This window comes from Oncorhynchus gorbuscha, linkage group LG16, assembly GCF_021184085.1.
Source record: "Oncorhynchus gorbuscha isolate QuinsamMale2020 ecotype Even-year linkage group LG16, OgorEven_v1.0, whole genome shotgun sequence".
Taxonomy (NCBI): Eukaryota; Metazoa; Chordata; class Actinopteri; order Salmoniformes; family Salmonidae; genus Oncorhynchus; species Oncorhynchus gorbuscha.
Genome location: NC_060188.1, coordinates 32,770,986 through 32,791,360, shown reverse-complemented (window position 1 = coordinate 32,791,360; position 20,375 = coordinate 32,770,986). Strand labels below are relative to the sequence as shown.

The 20,375-nt window shown below is 45.1% G+C and overlaps 2 protein-coding genes across 4 annotated transcripts in view; one reads left to right on the top strand and one right to left on the bottom strand.

Moving 5' to 3' along the window:
* Positions 1-342: 342 nt before the first annotated feature.
* Positions 343-15,917, top strand: nr5a5 (nuclear receptor subfamily 5, group A, member 5). Of its 3 annotated transcripts, none has more exons than XM_046306113.1 (7): positions 343-521; positions 7,298-7,413; positions 7,787-7,928; positions 9,588-10,327; positions 10,451-10,570; positions 14,108-14,255; positions 14,547-15,917. In XM_046306113.1, exons 3-7 carry the CDS (start codon positions 7,853-7,855, stop codon positions 14,792-14,794), a joined length of 1,332 nt encoding a protein of 443 aa, XP_046162069.1. In that variant the 5' UTR covers positions 343-521; positions 7,298-7,413; positions 7,787-7,852; the 3' UTR covers positions 14,795-15,917. The 3 variants fall into 3 exon arrangements, with proteins under 3 accessions (XP_046162069.1, XP_046162066.1, XP_046162067.1); XM_046306110.1 differs by lacking the exon at positions 343-521 and adding an exon at positions 5,692-5,791; XM_046306111.1 differs by lacking the exon at positions 343-521 and adding an exon at positions 5,830-6,074.
* Positions 15,918-16,685: 768 nt separating this feature from the next.
* camsap3 (calmodulin regulated spectrin-associated protein family, member 3) overlaps positions 16,686-20,375 on the bottom strand; it is a 57,222-nt gene continuing 53,532 nt past the window's right edge. The window contains 1 exon segment of the mRNA XM_046306114.1: positions 16,686-19,441. Within this exon segment, the coding sequence (XP_046162070.1) occupies positions 19,118-19,441 (324 nt within the window). The 3' untranslated portion in view covers positions 16,686-19,117.

The following is a 20,375-nucleotide window of genomic DNA, read 5'->3' as shown; positions in this document are numbered from 1 at the left end:
TAAGTGAAGCAAACCTTTAGTGGTCAAAACCATTCATCTTGGGGCGACAAGGGGAGCGGGTTTGCAAAATGTGATCACATCACACAAAAATGGTCATATATACATATTTTTAAGACTAGTTAAAACAAGTGAACATTTATAAATGATCAAATTGTTTATAATCATTTTCTGGAGGAAAAACAAACAAGTGAAGATGCAAAAACGTAAGTTTGTAACCCCTATTTTTATTTGCTCCATGGCTCAGGCGGCTAAGTGGACTCAAGGCTCTTTGGATGAGTAAATATACAGCTGTTTCTGATTAATAAATAGTGCGGTGCTGGTGGGTAGTAACTTTCAAATAAAAGCTAGCCCTGAAAACGAAACGTACGCTGAAAAAATGGTATGTCATATCAAATAAAGAGACTGCATTCACACGGCTTCCCACGAAATTGGAGGTTCGGATGTGTCACTTCAAGCCCAAATATGTCATACTTCGTTTGAAACGATGAATTATTGACGTAAATCGTTGTGCAACATCACGGGTAAGCTCTGGCCATCATCTTTTAGCTCGAAAAGGTGGATTTCTACTGCTGTGTGGCTTTTTAAAATAAGGTTGATTAAAAAAAATGTCATAAATCACAGTCATGGGAAGTAAAACGTTTTTGGAACCTTTTACTGAGAATGTTGTTGTAGTTGAGGATACATTGGGGTCGTCAAGGTATTTTGTATATTTATAACAGACCAAAATGACTTGGCAAAACGCTCAACCAGTAAAGGTTTAAGAGTTGTTACCACTATAATCTGTTCCCTGTACACATTAAATTGGTAGGGCAATGCTTCCACATCTGTTCAATTGGTAGGCATTCTCACTAACCGGTGCAAAAAAATATAGCCACTTACAAGGTACGCATCGAAATATGTTAATGACCCAACAATTATTTTCCGTCCCACAACATTGATAGAAGGCTGCAGTAAATATATAGCGAAATAGAAATACAGTACTTTTTACTTGATGTAATAAAATGAAAGCGATTGCTGTTGAATAAGTAATTATATATTACAGCATACCAATTAAAATTGTGTTTTTATATCACTTGCACTTGAAGAGGCCCTAACAAAGCCTTCTAAACTGGCAAGGATTAACAGGCGAAACAGATCAAAAGGACTTGGCTAAAACACTGTCCTGGATGCAAGGTCCGATCCCACTTCTGACACCAGTGTACTGAAACAGCAGGGAGCAGGTCTCGAACCCTCGACCTTCTAGCGCGCCGGACCTCGGGCTATCGACTGTGCTGCAAAAGCATGCTCGTGCGGCAGTCGATTTCCGCGCTTATAAACCCAGGGTCTTTACACTATGTTAATGAGCCAGAAACAACAATACCATGCCCCCACTAGTGTTCAAAATATTTTTGGCGCTCCAAAAATATCGCATGGTACTGTATTCTGTGGGGTGGTACTTAATTGCACTACATTACTGGCAGTGCAGTAGCCAGTAAACTACTTTCAATTTACAGGAAAATGTTTTAAAAAACACAGGGCTGTCGTCTGTGGCACGTAGCTTAGTGGTTAAAGAGTGTTAGGCCAGTAACCGAAATGTTTGCTGGTTCTAATCCCGAGCTGACAAGGGGAAAATATCTGTGCACTTGAGCAAGGCACTTAACCCTAATTGCTACTGTATGTCACTCTGGATAAGAGTGTCTGCTAAATAAGGTGCACAACATTTATTACTCAGGCCACCTTTCCAGCATTGGGGAACATCTAGCGCCCCCAATGATTGACATGATGAGGAAAACTGATTATGCACTGCACATTTCGAAATTGTACATTCTACAATTACATCTTTCAAGAGTAAGTTGAAAGCCGGACTGAGTTCCTTAAAAATGTGTAATAATACTATTAGTTTGTTTTTGGGGAGCCCTACACCCCAGTTTGCAAACCACTGTGCTAGATGTAAACATTTGTAAACAAAATGTAAACATAAACATTTGCTGAATTACAGTAAATTACTAGTAGCACAGTAGTTAGTAAATTACTGTATATTTACAGGACAAGGTTTTTAGATTTCCAAAATACGGTAAAATAGTACTGTATTCTGTGGGTACAGAATTATCACTAACGGGTGCAACAAATACAGCCTCACAATAATTTAAATAGCCAGAGATTCTTTCCCCGCCCACAACATTTTCCCACAATGCTTCATAATTCACAGTATATACAGCGAAACAGGTAATAATTTACTGTGAAATGTATTATTAATTGCAAATGCTGTAATTTTACAGCAGTGTAGCAGCATGCCATTGAGACCCCATTCTACATTGTTCTTTAGTGATGTACTGTAATATAGAATTATGTAGTTATATGTATTTTTTGCAGTAAATTTACAGCAATCTGTTGGTGTACCTTTCTACCTTCCAACCTACCTGCTTACCCACGGTATCAGTCAAAAGTTTGGACACACCTACTCATTCCAGGGTTTTGCATTATTTTGACTTTTTCTACATTGTAGAATAATAGTGAAGACATCAAAACCTATGGAATCATTTGTTAACCAAAAAAGTGTTAAACAAATACAAATATATTTGAGATTCTTCAAAGCTCCCTTTGCCTTGATGACATCTTTGCACACTCTTGGCATTCTCTCAACCAACTTCATGAGGTAGTCACCTGGAATGCATTTCAATTAACAGGTGTGCCTTGTTAGAAGTTAATTTGAGGAATTTCTTTCCTTAATGTGTTTGAGCCCATCCGTTGTGTTGTGACAAGGATGTGGTGGTATATATAAGATAGGCTTGACAATCAGCTGGGCTTGACAATCTGGACCCTCTATTTCTTAAACTATCAGCCGCCATTGTCGCAACCCATATTACCAGCCTGTTCAACCTCTCTTTCATATCGTCTGAAATTAGAAAGCTGCCACCCTGGAGACACCCTGGACCCAAACTGTTACAGACCTATATCCATCCTGCCCTGCCTATCTAAGGTCTTCGAAAGCCAAGTCAACAAACAGGTCACTGACCATCTCGAATCCCACCGTACCTTCTCCGCTGTGCAATCTGGTTTCCGAGCCAATCACGGCTGCACCTCAGCCACGCTCAAGGTACTAAACGATATCATAGCCGCCATCGATAAAAGACAGTACTGTGCAGTCGTCTTCATCGACCTGGCCAAGGCTTTCAACTCTGTCAATCACCATATTCTTATCGGCAGACTCTCAGTAGCCTCGGATTTTCGATCGACTGCCTTTCCTGGTTCACCAACTACTTTGCAGACAGAGTTCAGTGTGTCAAATCGGAGGGCATGCTGTCCGGTCCTCTGGCAGTCTCTATGGGGGTGCCACAGGGTTCAATTCTCAGGCCGACTCTTTTCTCTGTATATATCAATGATGTTGCTCTATCGGTAAATAGCCCACCCAATTTTACCTACCTCATCCCCATACTGTTTATTTTATTTACTTTTCTGCTCTTTTGCACACCGATATCTCCACCTGTACATGACCATCTGAGTAGTTAGAGCGTTGGACTAGTAACCGGAAGGTTGCAAGTTCAAATCCCCGAGCTGACAAGGTACAAATCTGTCGTTCTGCCCCTGAACAGGCAGTTAACCCACAGTTCCTAGGCCGTCATTGAAAATAATAATTTGTTCTTTACTGACTTGCCTAGTTAAATAAAGGTAAAATAAATCTATCACTCCAGTGTTAATCTGCAAAATTGTAATTTGCCTACCTCCTTTTGCACAAAATGTATATAAAATGTATATAGACTTATTTTTCCTACTGTGTTATTGACTTGTTAATTGTTTACTCCATGTGTAACTGTTGTTGTCTGTTCACACTGCTATGCTTTATCTTGGCCTGGTCGCAGTTGCAAATGAGAACTTGTTCTCAACTAGTCTACCTGGTTAAATAAAGGTGAAATAAAAAAATAATTTAAAAAATTGCCATATTATGGCAAGAAAAGGCTCAAATGAGCAAAGAGAAACTACATTCCATCATGACTTTAAGACATGAAGGTCAGTCAATACAGACATTTTTCAAGAACTTTTCAAGTTTCTTCAATTGCAGTCACAAAAACCACAAAGCACTATGATGAAACTGGCTCTCATGAGGACCGCTACAGGAAAGGAAGACCCAGAGTTACCTCTGCTGCAGAGGATAAGTTCATTAGAGTTAACTGCACCTCAGATTGCAGCCCAAATAAATGCTTCACAAAGTTCAAGTCACAGACCCATCTCAACATCAACGATTCAGAGGAGACTGTGTGAATCAGGCCTTCATGGTCAAATTTCTGCAAAGAAACCACTACTAAAGGACACCAATAAGAGACTTACTTGGGCAAAGAAACACAAGCAATGGACATTAGACTGGTGGAAATCTGTCCTTTGGTCTGATGAATCCAAATTTGAGAATTTTGGTTCCAACCTTTTGTCTTTGTGAGACACAGAGTAGGTGAACGGATGATCTCCGAATGTGTGGTTCTCACCGTGAAGCATGGAAGAGGGGGTGTGATGGTGTGGGGGTGCATTGCTGGTGACACCGTCAGTGATTTTATTTAGAAAGCATGGCTACGACAGCATTATGCATCCCATCTGGTTTGTGCTTGGTGGGACTATCATTTGTTTTTCAACAGGACAATGTGTGGGGTGTGGGGGCTGTGCTTTGGCAAAGTGGGTGGGGTCATATCCTTCCTGTTTGGCCCTGTCCGGGGGTGTCCTCGGATGGGGCCACAGTGTCTCCTGACCTCTCGTGTCTCAGCCTCTAGTATTTATGCTGCAGTAGTTTGTGTTGGGGGGCTAGGATCAGTTTGTTATATCTGGAGTACTTCTCCTGTCCTATCCGGTGTCCTGTGTGAATTTAAGTATGCTCTCTCTAATTCTTTCTCTCTTTCTTTCACTCTCTCGGAGGACCTGAGCCCTAGAACCATGCCTCAGGACTACCTAACATGATGAATCCTTGCTGTCCCCAGTCCACCTGGCCATGCTGCTGCTCCAGTTTCAACTGTTCTGCCTTATTATTATTATTATTATTGGACCATGCCGGTCATTTATGAACATTTGAACATCTTGGCCATGTTCTGTTATCTCCACCCGGCACAGCCAGAAGAGGACTGGCCACCCCACATAGCCTGGTTCCTCTCTAGGTTTCTTCCTAGGTTTTGGCCTTTCTAGGGAGTTTTTCCTAGCCACCGTGCTTCTACACCTGCATTGCTTGCTGTTTGGGGTTTTAGGCTGGGTTTCTGTATAGCACTTTGAGATATATCAGCTGATATACGAAGGGCTATATAAATACATTTGATTTGAATGACCCAACATTGGGCCATTTGACCAAGAAGGAGAGTGATGGAGTGCTGAATCAGATGACCTGGCCTCCACAATCACCTGACCTCAACCCAATTGAGATGGTTTTGATGAGTTGGACCTCAGAGTGAAGGAAAAGCAGCCAACAAGTGTTCAGCATATGTGGAAACTCCTTCAAGACTTTTGGAAAAGCATTCCAGGTGAAGCTGGTTGAGAGAATTCCAAGAGTGTTCAAATCTTTCATCAAGGCAAATGGTGGCTACTTTGAAGAATGTAAAACATAATTGATTACTACATGATTCCAAATGTGTTATTTCATAGTTTTAATGTCTTCACTATTATTCTACAATGTAAAAAAAAAAACTTAATGTAGGTGTGTCCAAACGTTTGACTGGTTCTGTACCTACTTACTTATCTGTTTACCTACCTGCCTACATGCCTTCCTACCTACAGCACTTACTTACTGCACAGGAATTCCTCCAAGAAGGTCTTCACTCACCAGGCTGTGATAGGAGTTCCAGTTAGTTAGGACAGGATTTTATTGCACCGCCACAATGGAGTAAAGTCCAAAGTCCACTATGGAACACAGTCCAATAGTGGGTCCTTAGACAGACAGCAGAGGTCCTGCTGTGGCTGCCTGCCTCTCTGTCTGTCTGTCTGGGCTCCTGCTCGCTCCGGCTATGAGGAACACGTTAGGGTGATTTAGGCTATCCCCTCTTTCAAAATGTACGTACCCCAGGGCCACTTCCATGCAGGCCAGGCCCAGCCTCTGGGTATGTTGTCTTTGGCGGGATCGTCGACATGTGAGTACTGCTACTGACCTGGACTGGTAATCTTGCTTGTACTGTTATTACGGTTGCTGTTACCTACCTGGACTATAACTGCATCTGTTACTGTTCTAGCTGCCTCTCAAGCTACTAGGTGCCTCTCAGAATGTTTTGTTTGTGACACGAAATGTGTGATCATATAGGCTGATGGTCCAGTTCAGCATTTCCCGGTCCCCGGGACCCAATGGGGGTGCACGATTTAAAAAAAAATACTAAACGTGCACCCCCATTGGGTCCCCGGGGCCGGGTTCGGGAAATGCTGGTACAGCCAATTTGTGCTTTGGCCAACTCCTCTCTGTTCATTCATTGTCAAGCCAAACATGTATGGCATTACAAGGAAAGAAGAGTTTGATACAGCTATACAGTGTGTGAACCAGGCTAGTGGTCACAGTACTTTGATTTATCAGTTGAATGAAGGGTGTGAAGACAGCTTCAGGGAGAGGGAACTTTCTTTTAAATCGCTCACTATTTATCAAATATGGACATTGGTGAATTTCCTCTTAATATTGTCATTTCCATTGCCAAACGTACTTTCCTATTGCCCTAATCTGTTCATTCACTAAAAACATGGTCAATATGAGTTACGTAAGTGTCACAATAAGACAGTTCAGTTTATAGTTTTAGCCTATCAACCTCAGTGATAAGAATATAGCACGATGGCTGTTCAGAGGCCGCCGCCTCTCATTTAGTGAAGAATAAACCAGGGCCGTGTTCATAAAGCGTCTCATAGTAGGAGTGCTGTTCTAGGATCAGTTTGGTTTCACCTTTTAAATCACAATGAATAACGAGGGACCAGCACTCCTACTCTGATAAGCTTTGTGAATTCGGACTCCGATCGAGTTGACAAGTATAAGTACAAGAACTTGACTTGACTACTAACTTAGGCCTAGATTCAATCCGGACCGCAGAAGGTCCGCGTTATAGCGTGATTGATGTTTAAAGGTCATTTCTGATTGAGCCAACCGACTTATGCAGTGTTCACCGTGATGCGGTCTCCACGAAACACTGACACATTGCCTTTAAAATCGAATTGAATCTAGCCCGTAGTCGGACATTGGTCAGCCACTTAATAACAAGCAGGCACATAGAGGTCTCTTTAATCCCTGCCATTAGCCAATGCATGACCTCAGGAGGAGTAGCTAATTCACATGCAGCAGCTAATGGGGATCCTAAACAGCTAAACCTTCCCCACTCCCCAGCTCAGGAGCTGAAGACCGAGCCAGGGACCAGGCCAGATCAGGTGGAGGTCTGTCCAGTCTGTGGAGACAAAGTGTCTGGCTACCACTATGGACTGCTCACCTGCGAGAGCTGCAAGGTAATGTAGGCCCAGCGTGATCGGCGACACACTTCTTTTCAGTGACACACTTGTTTCAAATAGTATTGGGATGATTTTGTTGACTGTTACATTGAGCCTGCCTGGAGTGGCAGATGGGATGTTGTTTTTCCTTACTTTTGGGACTATTTTATTTGTTCTATTACACCAGGCCAGCTCAGTCAAGAGCAGCTACATGAAACCAAGAGTGTTTTTATTTAACGTCTCTATCGTAGATCCAAGTGATTTCATTGTTTCCTTTGAGACATAACAAGGCACTCAAACAGCATCCTAGCAGCAGCTTGAATGAGCTCTCTGTCTCTCTCTCCACCCCCTTTCTCTCTGGCTCCCTGTCTCTCTCCCTCTCTATCTGCAGGGTTTCTTCAAGCGTTCGGTGCAGAACAACAAGCGTTACACCTGTGCAGAGAGACAGAGCTGTCCCATGAACCCGTCCCAGAGGAAACGCTGCCCCTACTGCCGTTTCCAGAAGTGCCTGGCCGTGGGCATGAAGAGAGAGGGTACGGCACTCCTCACTCACTCGCACGTGCACACACACATTTAAACCAAATGCATACACACACCTGTGCGCACACAAAACAATCAATGTGGGTCCTCAAAACAATCCTTGAGACCCAGCACAGGACAGACATGTGGGACTCCGAACAATTTAAAGCGGGGATGGGCAACTAGTTGGCCCCTTTTGAAGGCCCTTCGATCAATCCAGAGCTCCCGAGTGGCGCAGTGGTCTAAGGCACGGCATCTCAGTGCTAGAGGCGTCACCACAGACCCCCTGGTATGAATCCAGCCTGTATCACAACCGGCCGTGATTGGGAGTCCCATAGGGCGGCGCACAAATGGCCCAGCGTCATCTGGGTTTGGTTGGTGTAGGCCGTCATTGTAAATAAGAATTTGTTCCTAACTGACTTTCCTTAGTTAAATAAAGGTTGAATTTACAACAACAATCAAAAATATCCTGCGAGCAACTGCGGCCCCCACCCCCGGATGAGTTCAGATGTTTTGAGGCCCCCACCCCCGGATGAGTTCAGATGTTTTGAGGCCCCCACCCCCGGATGAGTTCAGATGTTTTGAGGCCCCCACCCCCGGATGAGTTCAGATGTTTTGAGGCCCCCACCCCCGGATGAGTTCAGATGTTTTGAGGCCCCCATCCCCATCAAAGTTGCCCATCCCTGATATACAGTATACAGGTAACTGCCAGCATAAAAGACACCAAGATAACGTGTCTTAATAGGCTGTTGGGGCCACCACAATCCAGAAAAGCTTCAATGCACCTTGGCATAGATTCTGTAAGTGTCTGGAATTATATTGGAGGGATGTGAGACTTCTTCCACGAGAAATTCCATCATTTGGTGTTTTGTTGATGGTGGTGGAAAACGCTGTCTCGGGCACCGCTCCAGGATCTCCCATAAGTGTTCAACTGGGTTGAGATCTGGTCACTGAGACGGCCATGGCATATGGTTTACATTGTTTTCATGCTCATCAAACCATTCAGTGACCACTAGTGCCCTTATGGATTGTCATCCTCTGGGGGCACAACCATGATAGCCAAAGTAATGGCATGCCCAGAATGATTATATATGACCGTAAGCATGATGGGATGTTAATTGCTTTATTCGTTCATTCAGGAAACACACCTATGTGAAAGCCCCGGCTTTCAATCTACTTTATCACTCATGTACTGAACTGTTCCCATTATGTGTACCTGTGGAAATCTCCTCTGTGCTAGTTTGCATAATGCCTTACCTTCACTTCCACTGATACCCTTCCACGTTCTGCTCCCTCATATGACTTATCTGTGGACTCATAAACCAGAACTGACCCAGATAGTGTACACTAAAACATGCTGACATCAGACCTGGGTTCAAGTAGTATTTGGTTGTCTTTTCAAATAAATTTGCTGAGTTTGTTTGAGCTTACCTGGCAGTGCTGGCACAATGGGAGTTGGAACCATTTGAATATTCCCCGAACATATGCATACCCTGCCCAATGAGCCCTCCTGGCAGGATTGTTACTCCTGTTACTCTCTCTTCATTTGTTAGTGTCAATACACTCACATGTAACCTTTTATTAAATATAGTTTTAATGTACTCATGTTACACTCTTCATTATAGTGTCAGTATACTCATACCTCTACTGTATGTTACTCTCTGGTCCTAAAGCGGTAAGGGCAGACCGAATGAGAGGTGGCCGGAACAAGTTTGGCCCTCTGTATCGACGAGACAGGCAGATGAAACAGCAGAGAGGGGTCTACCGCCACCAGCAGCACAACACCACCCCCTACAGGATCAAACTGGAAAGTGCACAAACACATCAGCCTTCCGTTTCAAACAACATTCACCTGATGTCCAGTCACACATCGGCACCCCTTCCTTCTGACAATTTCCACCAATCGCAGGCCTACCCCTCTAATCTGGGCCATTCAGAGCTCCACCCCATGCTTCTGGACTGCACCTTGAACCGGGACAGGAGGGCTCTAGCTCCTCCCCCATCCCTGGCTTACCCTGAAGTGTACCACCGTTCCTCCCATGGAGGGGGATCAGGATACCACCAGGAGAAAAGTGAGATGATTCCTCACAGCTATGGCCCGGCACCTCCAACCCCGCCCACACCTAAAGGGTTACTCACCACGCCCACAACCACCCCGAGCTCCACCCCAACCCTGACCTTAACCTCCATGTTGACTGCTCCCATACCTAGCTTCCTGGCCCAGCTTCTGGAGGGTGAGCCGGATGAGCGCCAGCTGTGTGCCAAGGTGCTGGCCAGCCTGCAGAGAGAGCAAGCAAGCCGTGGGAAACACGACCGCCTCAACACCTTCAGTATCATGTGTAAAATGGCCGACCAGACTCTGTTTGGGCTTGTGGAATGGGCCAGGAACAGTGCTCTCTTCAAGGAGCTTAAGGTCATAAAGACACACACACACACACATTATCCTCATAGAAAACAATGGGACACTTTCAATTCACTTCCTGAATCGACTGCATTGAGAAGTGAACTGACCAGTATCCTGTGGTTACTCCTTTAGGTGGAGGACCAGATGGTGCTGCTGCAGAGCTGTTGGAGTGAGCTGCTGGTGCTGGATCACCTGTGTCGACAGGTGGCCTACAGCAGAGAAGGCTGCATCTATCTGGTCACAGGACAACAGGTAGGTACCACCTCCAATCACTGTCCTCCTTCCCTTCCCCCTCCTTGTGGTCGTCCTTGTACTTGTTCTCATGCACGTCCTCATCCTCTTCCTCACCCTTTCCATCTCCTCCTCCTCGATTAGCTCATACTATAATGTATTGCCTGAATAATACTATAGGGCCGAAAGTCCCAACTAGTTTGAACGTCCTGTGTAGTCTGAATAGTATGAGAGGAAAGCTTCACACCACTCTCACTTGAGTATCTTACCTAGTTATTTTCAGGTGATATCGTTTTGCTCTTTTGTAGCTTTGGCAACTGTGTGTGTTCTATCCCAGCTCGCTCCTCTCCCTGTAGGCCTTACAGACGCTCCACAGCCCTTGGCTGGAAACCCTTCTAATTTAGTGTACCCTGCACACACAACTCATGTGGAATTCCTGGTCTCTGGCAACATTTGGAACGGCTGATCGTTGGTCCAGTACGCCGAGTTGATCTCATCCTATGCTGCCGTTCAGTCCTTTTACTTTTGGGCCCTGATGGAGACATGGATCACTCCAGAGAACACTGCTACTCCAGCTGCTCTCTTTTCTTCTCATGCTGTCACTTGTCCACTCAAGCTTAACATTGTTGTCGTCTATTGCCCACTAGGTGCCCTTAAGAGTTTCTCAATGAGCTTGGCACCTTGATAAACTAAATTCCTGACGATGGCTCACCGCTGTTCGTATTTGCCGACTTCAACCTCGCAACGTCTGCCTTTAACTCATTTCTTTCCAACTCCATCTTTCCAACTCCTTGCCCCTTTTGACCTCACCCTTTCTCAGTCCCCTCCCACTCACAAAGCAGGCAATACGCTTGACCTCATCTTTAGTAGAGGCTGTTCGCCTACAAATCTGACAGCAACCGCCTCCAAGTCTCTGATCACTACGTTGTTGCCTTTTCTGTCTCCTTTTCCTCCAGCCCCTACTCAGATGGTCACTAGACTTCCAGAGGACCTATCATCCTTCCACTCCCTCCTCTCCACCTTCTCTCCCTCTCTATCTGCTGCTAAAGCCACTTTCTGTCACTCAAAATCACTCAAGCTTCTGCCTCTAAATCTAGAAAATAGTTTCCACCTTCTGCTCCCTACTTAATCCTCCATTCTCCTTCTCTGCAGACAACTCTGTCAACCTCTTTGAAAAGAAGGTTGAAGGCAATCACTCCTCATCCCCATCATACAGAACTACCCTACGCCTTGACCTCTTTCTCCGCACTCTCTCCAGATGAAATCTTGCGACTAGTCAGGTCCGACAACCCGCTCGACCCCATCCCCCTCCTTCAGACCATCTCTGGACACCTTCTCTCATTCCTCACTTCCCTCATCAACTCATCCCTGACCAAAAGCTGCTTCCCCTCTGACTTCAAAATGGCCTGTGTCACTCCCTTCCTCAAGAAACCAACACTTGACTCCTCTGACGTCAAACTTCAGACTGGTATCCCTTCTTTCTTTTGAGGTTGCCGTCTCTGAACAACTCTCAAGCTATCTCTCTCAGAACAATCTTCTTGAACCTAACTAGTCACAGAGGCTCTCCCCACTGTCAAAGTTAAATATCTATCCTATGTTCTCAATCCTCCTATCCACTACCTTTGACACCGTGAACCATCATATCCTCCTCTCCACCCTCTCAGGGCTGGGTGTCTCAGGGTCTGCACACTCTTGGATTGCATCCTACCTGGCAAGCCGCTCCTACCAGGTGATCTGGAGAGGATCTGTGTCTGCAACACTTAGTCTCATGACTGGTGTCCCCAGGGCTCGGTTCTAGAACCACTTCTCTATGTACACCAAGTCACTCTGCCCAGTCATATCCTCACATGGTCTCTCCTATCATTGCCAGGCAATGACACCCAGGTGGCAACAACCATCTATGTGTGCCTGGCAGATATCTCAGTTTAGATGTTGGCCCACCACCTCAAGCTCAACCTCGACAAGACGGAACTGATCTACCTCCCAGGGAAAGCCTGCCCGCTAAAAGACATCTCCATCACGCTTGACAAGTCCACGGTGTCCCCATTCTAGAGTGCAAAGAACCTTGGCGTGACCCTAGAAAACACCCTGTTCTCTGGAAACATCAAAGCAGTGACTTGCTCCTACAGGTTCATGCTCTACAACATCTGTAGAGTACGACCCTACCTCACACAGGAAGAGGTGCATGTCCTAATCCAGGCACTTGGCATCTCCTGTCTGGACTATGCCAACTCACTGTTGGCTGGGCTCATCAAACCCCTGCAACTTCTCCAGAACGCTGCAGTCAGCCTGGTATTCAACCTTCCCAAGTTCTCCTGTGTCACCCCACTCTTTCTGCACACTCCAATGGCTTCCAGTCGAAGCTCACATAGGCCTTTCTTGAACTAACACTCTGACCTTACTTAAACATTTTTTAGTAGCTTTTGTTAGTAGCTCGGACTTTGCTGACAGCTACTTTAGTGAGGGAAATGTACTTACTAATCACTCTGGATAAGAGCACCCTGCTACATTACTAAAATGTACACTGAAAAAGAAATACGCAACATGTGAAGGTCTCATGTTTCATGAACTGAAATAAAAGATCCCAGAGATGTTCCATACACACAAGGCTCTCCTCTAAAATGATGTTTACAAATTTGTTTACATCCCTGTTAGTGAGCATTTCTCCTTTGCCAAGATAATCCATCCACCTGACAGGTGTGGCATATCAAGAAGCTGATTAAACAGCATGATCACTACACAGGTGCACCTTGTGCTGGGGACAAACAGTCACTCAAATGTGCAGTTTTGTCACACAACACAATGCCACAGATGTCTCATGTTTTGAGCGTGCAATTGGCATGCTGACTACAGGAAATTCCACCTGAACTGTTACCTGGGAATTGAATGTTAATTTCTCTACCATAACCCGCCTCCAACGTCGTTTCAGAGAATTTGTCAATATGTCCAACCAGCCTCACAAACACAGAACACGTGTCTGGCATTGTGTAGGTGAGCGGTTTGCTGATGTCAACGTTGTGAACACAGTGCCCCATGGTGGCAGTGGGGTTATAGTATGGGCAGGCATAAGCTACGGACAACGAACACAATTACATTTTATTGATGGCAATTTGAATGCATAGAGATACCGCGATGAGATCCTGAGACCCATTGTCGTGCCATTCATCCGCCACATCACCTCCTGCATTCTAAACCGGAAAGGTCACCCATTGAGCATGTTTGGGATGCTCTGGCTCGACGTATATGACAGCGTGTTCCAGTTCACGCCAATATCCAGCAACTTCGCACAGCAATTGAAAAGTGGGACAACATTCCACAGGCCACAATCAACAGCCTGATCAACTATATGTGAAGATGTCGTGCAGCATGAGGCAAATGGTAGAAATTGTTGTAGGTTGCGTTTTTATATTTTTTTGTTCAGTTTAAATGTGGGGTGAAAAATTCACACACACACAAAGAAAATATCTGGATAGTCTGAAAGTCCTAAATTGTTTTTAATGAATTGTCTGGAAGGTGTCAAGTCTGGAGGTCCTAAATAGTCCTTTCTCTCTGATGCAGATTGAGGTGTCGAACATCCTGACCCAGGCAGGGGTCACTCTGACCAGTCTGGTGTCAAGGACTCAGGACCTGGTGGTTAAACTCAAGGCCCTCCACCTGGACACACAGGAGTTTGTGTGCCTCAAATACCTGGTCCTCTTCAACCCTGGTGAGTCCTCCGGTCCTACTGAATGTTACTTTGCTCAGATGTACCTCTGCTGTAGGTCTCTGGTTTAGATCCCTGGTTGGCTGATTCTCAGCCAAGGAATCTCCACTGGAAACGGACAACTTGATTGTCTAATACAAAAACCCAATCTCACAGTAGACATTTCCCAATTGTTCAAACTGTCTCTGCCGGTCTTTTCCACACTGCAGACGTGAAGTCCGTTTGGATAGTCCCCTACAGATGGTTTATAGACGTTCAACTAACTTTCTCTACCGGTCCTTCTCGACCCTGCAGATGTGAAGTCGGTGCAGGACCGCGGGCAGGTGGAGCGGACCCAGGAAAGGGTGAACCACACCCTGATGGACCACACCCTCTACACCCACCCGGGTCACACCGACAAGTTTGGCCAACTGCTGCTACGGCTTCCTGAGGTTCGCAGCATCAGCCTGCAGGTGGAGGAGTATCTGTACCAGCGCCACCTACAGGGTGATCTGCCCTGCAACTCATTGCTCACAGAGATGCTGCACGCTAAACACAGCTGAATACCGCCCTGCTAACAGAGAATGCTTTACAGTGGAACAACACCCTGGGACTGTCCCAAATGGCAACCTATTCCGTACATGGTGTACTACTTTTAACCAGACCCCCCATAGAGCTCTGGTCAAAAGTAGTGCACTATATACTGCAGTGAATAGGGTGTCATTTGGGACGTTTAACCCTGTTCCACTCAGATGCTGATCGCTATGCACTTCTGAACAACTACCTGCTGGAAGGGTGCCTGCTGGACTTGGCTGGTGGGCTCACTCTCCTCACCTGGGTTGTGTTCATTTGGCACAAGGAGAGATTACCTGGACTTGTCCAATAAAGTGTTTTTTGTATTCCATTGTAAAACATTTTTGCCAAGGTGTAGCATGGTGAACACAACCCAGGGGTCTGTTCAATAGGGCACATCGTAGCAAAACATTTAGCAAAGGAACGCAAACAGAACAAAATGTAGGTATTACCCCCCCCCCCCCCCCCCCGTTTCACTGCATTTCAAAACATCTTCTCCATACTGATCAAGTCCTGGGCATCAGGGTGATGTTGAACTGCCAAGTTATCAGTCCACCAAGATTATAATCTTTGCTCAAAGGTAGACATCGTCCCAAAGTACAGATCTGAGATCAGGGCCCAATTTAAAAAAAGTTACCCATCTGCATAAAATTAAATGGAAGAATCATTGACTTGAATGGGGACTCTTGTTCTATATATTATTTCTATGCATTTACTCCTATCCGATAGCCAAAATCCATTTTTCCAAAGCTGGACCCAATGACCCTAACGCCAATCCTAACCATTAAGGGGATAAGACCTCAACATCTGATCCAGGGCCTGTGGTTAGTAACAACAATCTACTTTGTGCTTCCTCCCAAGTAATACTTATCTCCAATTGATCATTTGTTTGAAACCCTGAGTTAACTAGTCAGTATTCAGTCAGATTGGAGAAGGAACCAAAACACTGCTATATGCTTTCTCCTCCCTCTTCTCCTGTACACACATTATGCAGATGACATATGCATATCATTTGACAAGACAATGTTGTGTATTGGTTTTCTGTCAGACAAATCATGTCATCCCTTTACCACTAGATCTGTTTGAAATAAACAAGCAGAGGTGTCACTTCCCCCTCATTTGTCCTGTACATTTTATTTTTCCTTCCTTCACTGTAATACTACTCGCCCTTTGGGAACCTCTAGGCTTGCTAATCTCAAATGGTTTCTTGATTGATAACCTGAACTAGCTACCAAGTCAGACAAGCTAGCTACTCTTAGCTGGCAGGCTTCAGAAAAGTAATTACTGAATAAGATTCACATTCCTTTAATCTTGTACCCAGATTTGAGCATATTTAGTTGTTAAAAGAACCACTCAAACCACTTTTTTTGCTGACATGGGCCATAGAGGGCCCACCTTTCAGTTACACACATACCATTTAGCCAACAGTCTTAGCTAGCCCCAGTGCAAGGCTGACAGTATGAACTTCAACTAAAAATCTAAATGAAGCGAGAGGAAAAAGAGACTATGAAAAGGAAAGAAATTCCCTCAAACTTTGAAAACGGGGAACCGACACCTTTTTTTACATTTAAGTCATTTAGCAGACGCTCTTATCCAGAGCGACTTACAAATTGGTGCATTCACCTTATGACATCCAGTGGAACAGTCACTTTACAATAGTGCATCTAAATCTTAAAGGGGGGGGGGGGGGGGGTGAGAACGATTACCTAACCTTAAAGAGGTGGGGTTTCGGGTGTCTCCGGAAGGTGGTGATTGACTCCGCTGTCCTGTCCTTTTAAAAGTTTAAAGGCCCCCATACGATAGATGCTTTAGAAATCATTTTAGCACAGGTGGGTCCAAAAACACTAAGAATGAGCATGACATAAATGAAAGGGGTAATGGTGATTTTTAAAATGATTTTATTAGCCTGGTCCAGTTACCTGGGATAGATCTGCAATCATGAACAATTTTGCGAGAGGAACACAAGCACTCTGCCCACATCGACACGGTGGCAACAGAGCAAAATAAAAAAGACAACATACAGGACATGTCTTCTATGAAATGAACAATCACCACTTTAAATGGGGAAAAAAATAAAATCAGAATCATAAAATAATCCTTATAATCATTACCCAATAAACACACCATGGGGTTACATGACTGACTTACTGTCTACAGGAGAATTGCACAGAATCCAGTTATAGTTCAACTATCGCATACGTACTCTCCTTTACAAACAGGTATACACACGTCCATTCATCTCACACTCCTTGCCATACACACTGAACATACAAACCCATTGTCGAGCTTTTTAGAGAGACCAAAAAAAATCTCAGATCTCCATTGGAAATCTCAGTCAAAACGACAGGAACGTGATGTTGTTGGGAGGCAGTTTGTGACGTGAAACAAGACAGGAGAGATGACAGCTGATCATCAGCTGATGTAGGCCTGCCAGCCAGAGTGCTAAATGAAGACAAGAGGAGATCAGAACCCACTAGGGCCTACAGGTTAGACCAGAAACATGGTTTGTGTTCCAAATGGTACCCTATGGGGTCGAGACTTATCCAAAACCCCAAATACTGTAGTACCACACCATACCCTGCAGTGGGACCGAATTAGGGCTGATACAGTCCTGATTATCTTTCATTCACAGGTAACGTGTGTGTGTGTGATCTCAAATGACACAGCTTGTTCATTTTTGTCCTGGGTTTATTTCTCAGATTGTGGAGAGTTCACTAAGTCTCTGTAGTCAGACAGTCTTTCTACTCATTCGCTCACTGGCTCTTCTCTCAGACACACGCACACCTAATGGTAAAGCAGCAGGCTAGCTTATTCATAGTTCAACTAGTTTGTACAAATCATTGTCAAAACTGAAAGTAATTAGCAATAAACAGCATTCATATATATTAAATTGTCATTCATTTTTTCATTTCTTTTTCTCTCTCCACACAATGTGAATCCTGGGTAATGCTAAACAGAGTATAAAGTCCTTCATTTTTTTCCAGTTTCATTCATCAAGATAATAATGTACAATGGTATAACGCTATTTTCATTCCACCTCTCGTACTGAAATAGGAAATAAAGCATGGGGGGGGGGATTTAGTTCTCATTTCTGCTCACGAAGGCCGAAGCGATTCACTCAGCACAACATGTCAAAAGTAGTGGTGTAAAAAAAAAAACATCCAGATGTCTACAGCTGAAGTAGCGTTGGAGCTGGGCGGAGTCCTTCATACCGCTCTGACTGACAGGCACGGCAGCCAGCCAAGAGTGCTAGAGCCCTCGGTGGACCCGCCCAATACAGTACCTCCCAGTCCTCGACTGGCCAACGAAAACACACCCGGGGGAGCCGAGTGGTTCGGGTGCGCCCTACATTCATGAGAGAGCATTTTGCTAAGTCGGATTTCTTTCAGGGTGGGTTCTTCTGTCCCGTCTGCAGGGAGAGGCAGCAGACGGGAGGAGAAAGAGTCCTGGAATTATAGAAGAAAGAAGGTCAGATTAAAGAAAGAGAAAAGAGAGAAAGAGAGGGAGATTGCGGGTCTGACCCCCATGTTCTGTTCAGAGAGCTGCGGCAGTGTGTGCGAGATGTTCCCTCTCGCGCTCACCACCAAGTGCTTAAGGTCACAATGGATGACTTGTGGACGGGGTTAGTCAAGGGGAGGCAGTGGGAAAGCAGTAGGAGGCTGGGTGAGTCAGACCCTGGGGTTAAGAGGCCTAGTACGGTGGGAAGAAGCCCTGTTCATTCTTGTCCTATCACAACATTATTATTTTACAATCTAAGTATATCAGGCCGTGGGGGGCAATCAGAGGCCCCTACGGAGGTGTAGTGTGTGACAGACAGGGCCCTATGAATGGCTTTAGTAGTAGTGATTATCTGTAGGTGGCCCCCTTGACACATGACATGTACAAATGTCCCCCATACACAGAGCTGTTGAAGGTCATATTCATTGGTGCACACCGTAGCAAAACATATTGCAACGAAAAACAAGCGTTTCTTATTGGACACATTCAGGTAGTCCCTCCCTGTTTTGGTCCGTTTGCCTCCTAGTGAATACGACCTAGGTTGGTCTTAAAGGGGCAGAGACCATCCGGTTGGACAGGCTTAAAGGGGCAGGCGGTTTATACATGTCTGACACCAGTGTAATGTATTCATTTCAGATCCTTCCGGCAGTCTACCTGACCAGCCTACTGAACCAAAGCAGTCCCCAAATCAATATCCAACACTGGACCAAACCATTATAAGAGAAAGGAGGGGGGAGGAGGGGGTGGGGGGGGAAGAGGGGCCCCCGATTTATATATGTCCACCTCCTTCCTCCCCCCGCCTATCACCTCCTCAATCAGTGAGATGTTCTCGTTATTATTTGGGGGTGCCCAGCTTCTTGGGGGGTGCCCGGGCGCTTGCTCTGCCACAGGTGCCCGGGGATGGTGAAGGCATCGACGCTCATGGACATGGTCTTGGACGGGATGGTGGTGAACTGTTTGCGGTCCGAACTATACTTGTAGATGGACTCCACCATGGCGGGGCTGATGACGCGAGGCCCGATGCCCGTTAGGCGCACCATCTCCTCGGTCTCTGGGTTCATGGTGTAGACGGCCCGGAACTGACAGCTGGAGTCACGGAAGAGGATGAGGAAGTGGTTTGCCTGGCATTTCTCCATCTCCTGAACCACAGAAGGAGATGGGGGAGATAAAACAAACGTTAAAAACGCTTTAACAATGACACAACTCAATACATTCAACACAAATCCACATTAGAAAGAGTGAGAGAGCTTTGCCAATGTAAACATATGTTTCCCATGCCAATAAATCCCTTTGAATTTAATTGAGAGAGAGAGTCCCCTAAGCAAGCTGGTCCGGGGGCTCTGTTCACAAACACACCCACAGAGCCCCGGGACAACAACACATTTAGACCCAACCAAATCATGAGAATACAAAAAAGATAATTACTTGACACTTTGGAAAGAATTAACAAAAAAAAGAGCAATGTTTTTTACAATGCCATTTGGCCCTAACCAGAGAATACACAGTAGCAGAATACCTGACCACTGTAAATTACCCAAAACTAAGTAAAGCTTGGAATATGTAGACTCAGTGAGCATAGCCTTGCTATTGAGAAAGGTCGCCGTAGGCAGAACTGGCTCTCAAGAGAAGACAAGCTATGTGCACACTGCCCACAAAAGGAGGTGGAAACTGAGCTGCACTTCCTAACCTCATGCCAAATATATGACCATATTAGAGACATATTTTCCTCAGATTACACACGAAGAATTTGAAAACAAATCCAATTTTGATAAACTCTCATATCTACTGGGTGAAATACCACAGTGTGCCGTCACAGCAGCAAGGTTTGTGACCTGATGCCACAAGAAAAAGGGCAACCGGCGACGAACAAACGCCATCGTAAATACAACCCATATTGATGTTCATTCATTTTCCCTTTTGTACATCATTACAGCACTGTATATAAACATAATATGAAACGTCTTTATTCTTTTGGAACTTGTGTGAGTGTAATATTTACTGTTCACCTTTTGTTTATTTCACTTGCTTTGGCAATGCAAACATATGTTTCCCGTCCAATAAAGCCCTTTGAGC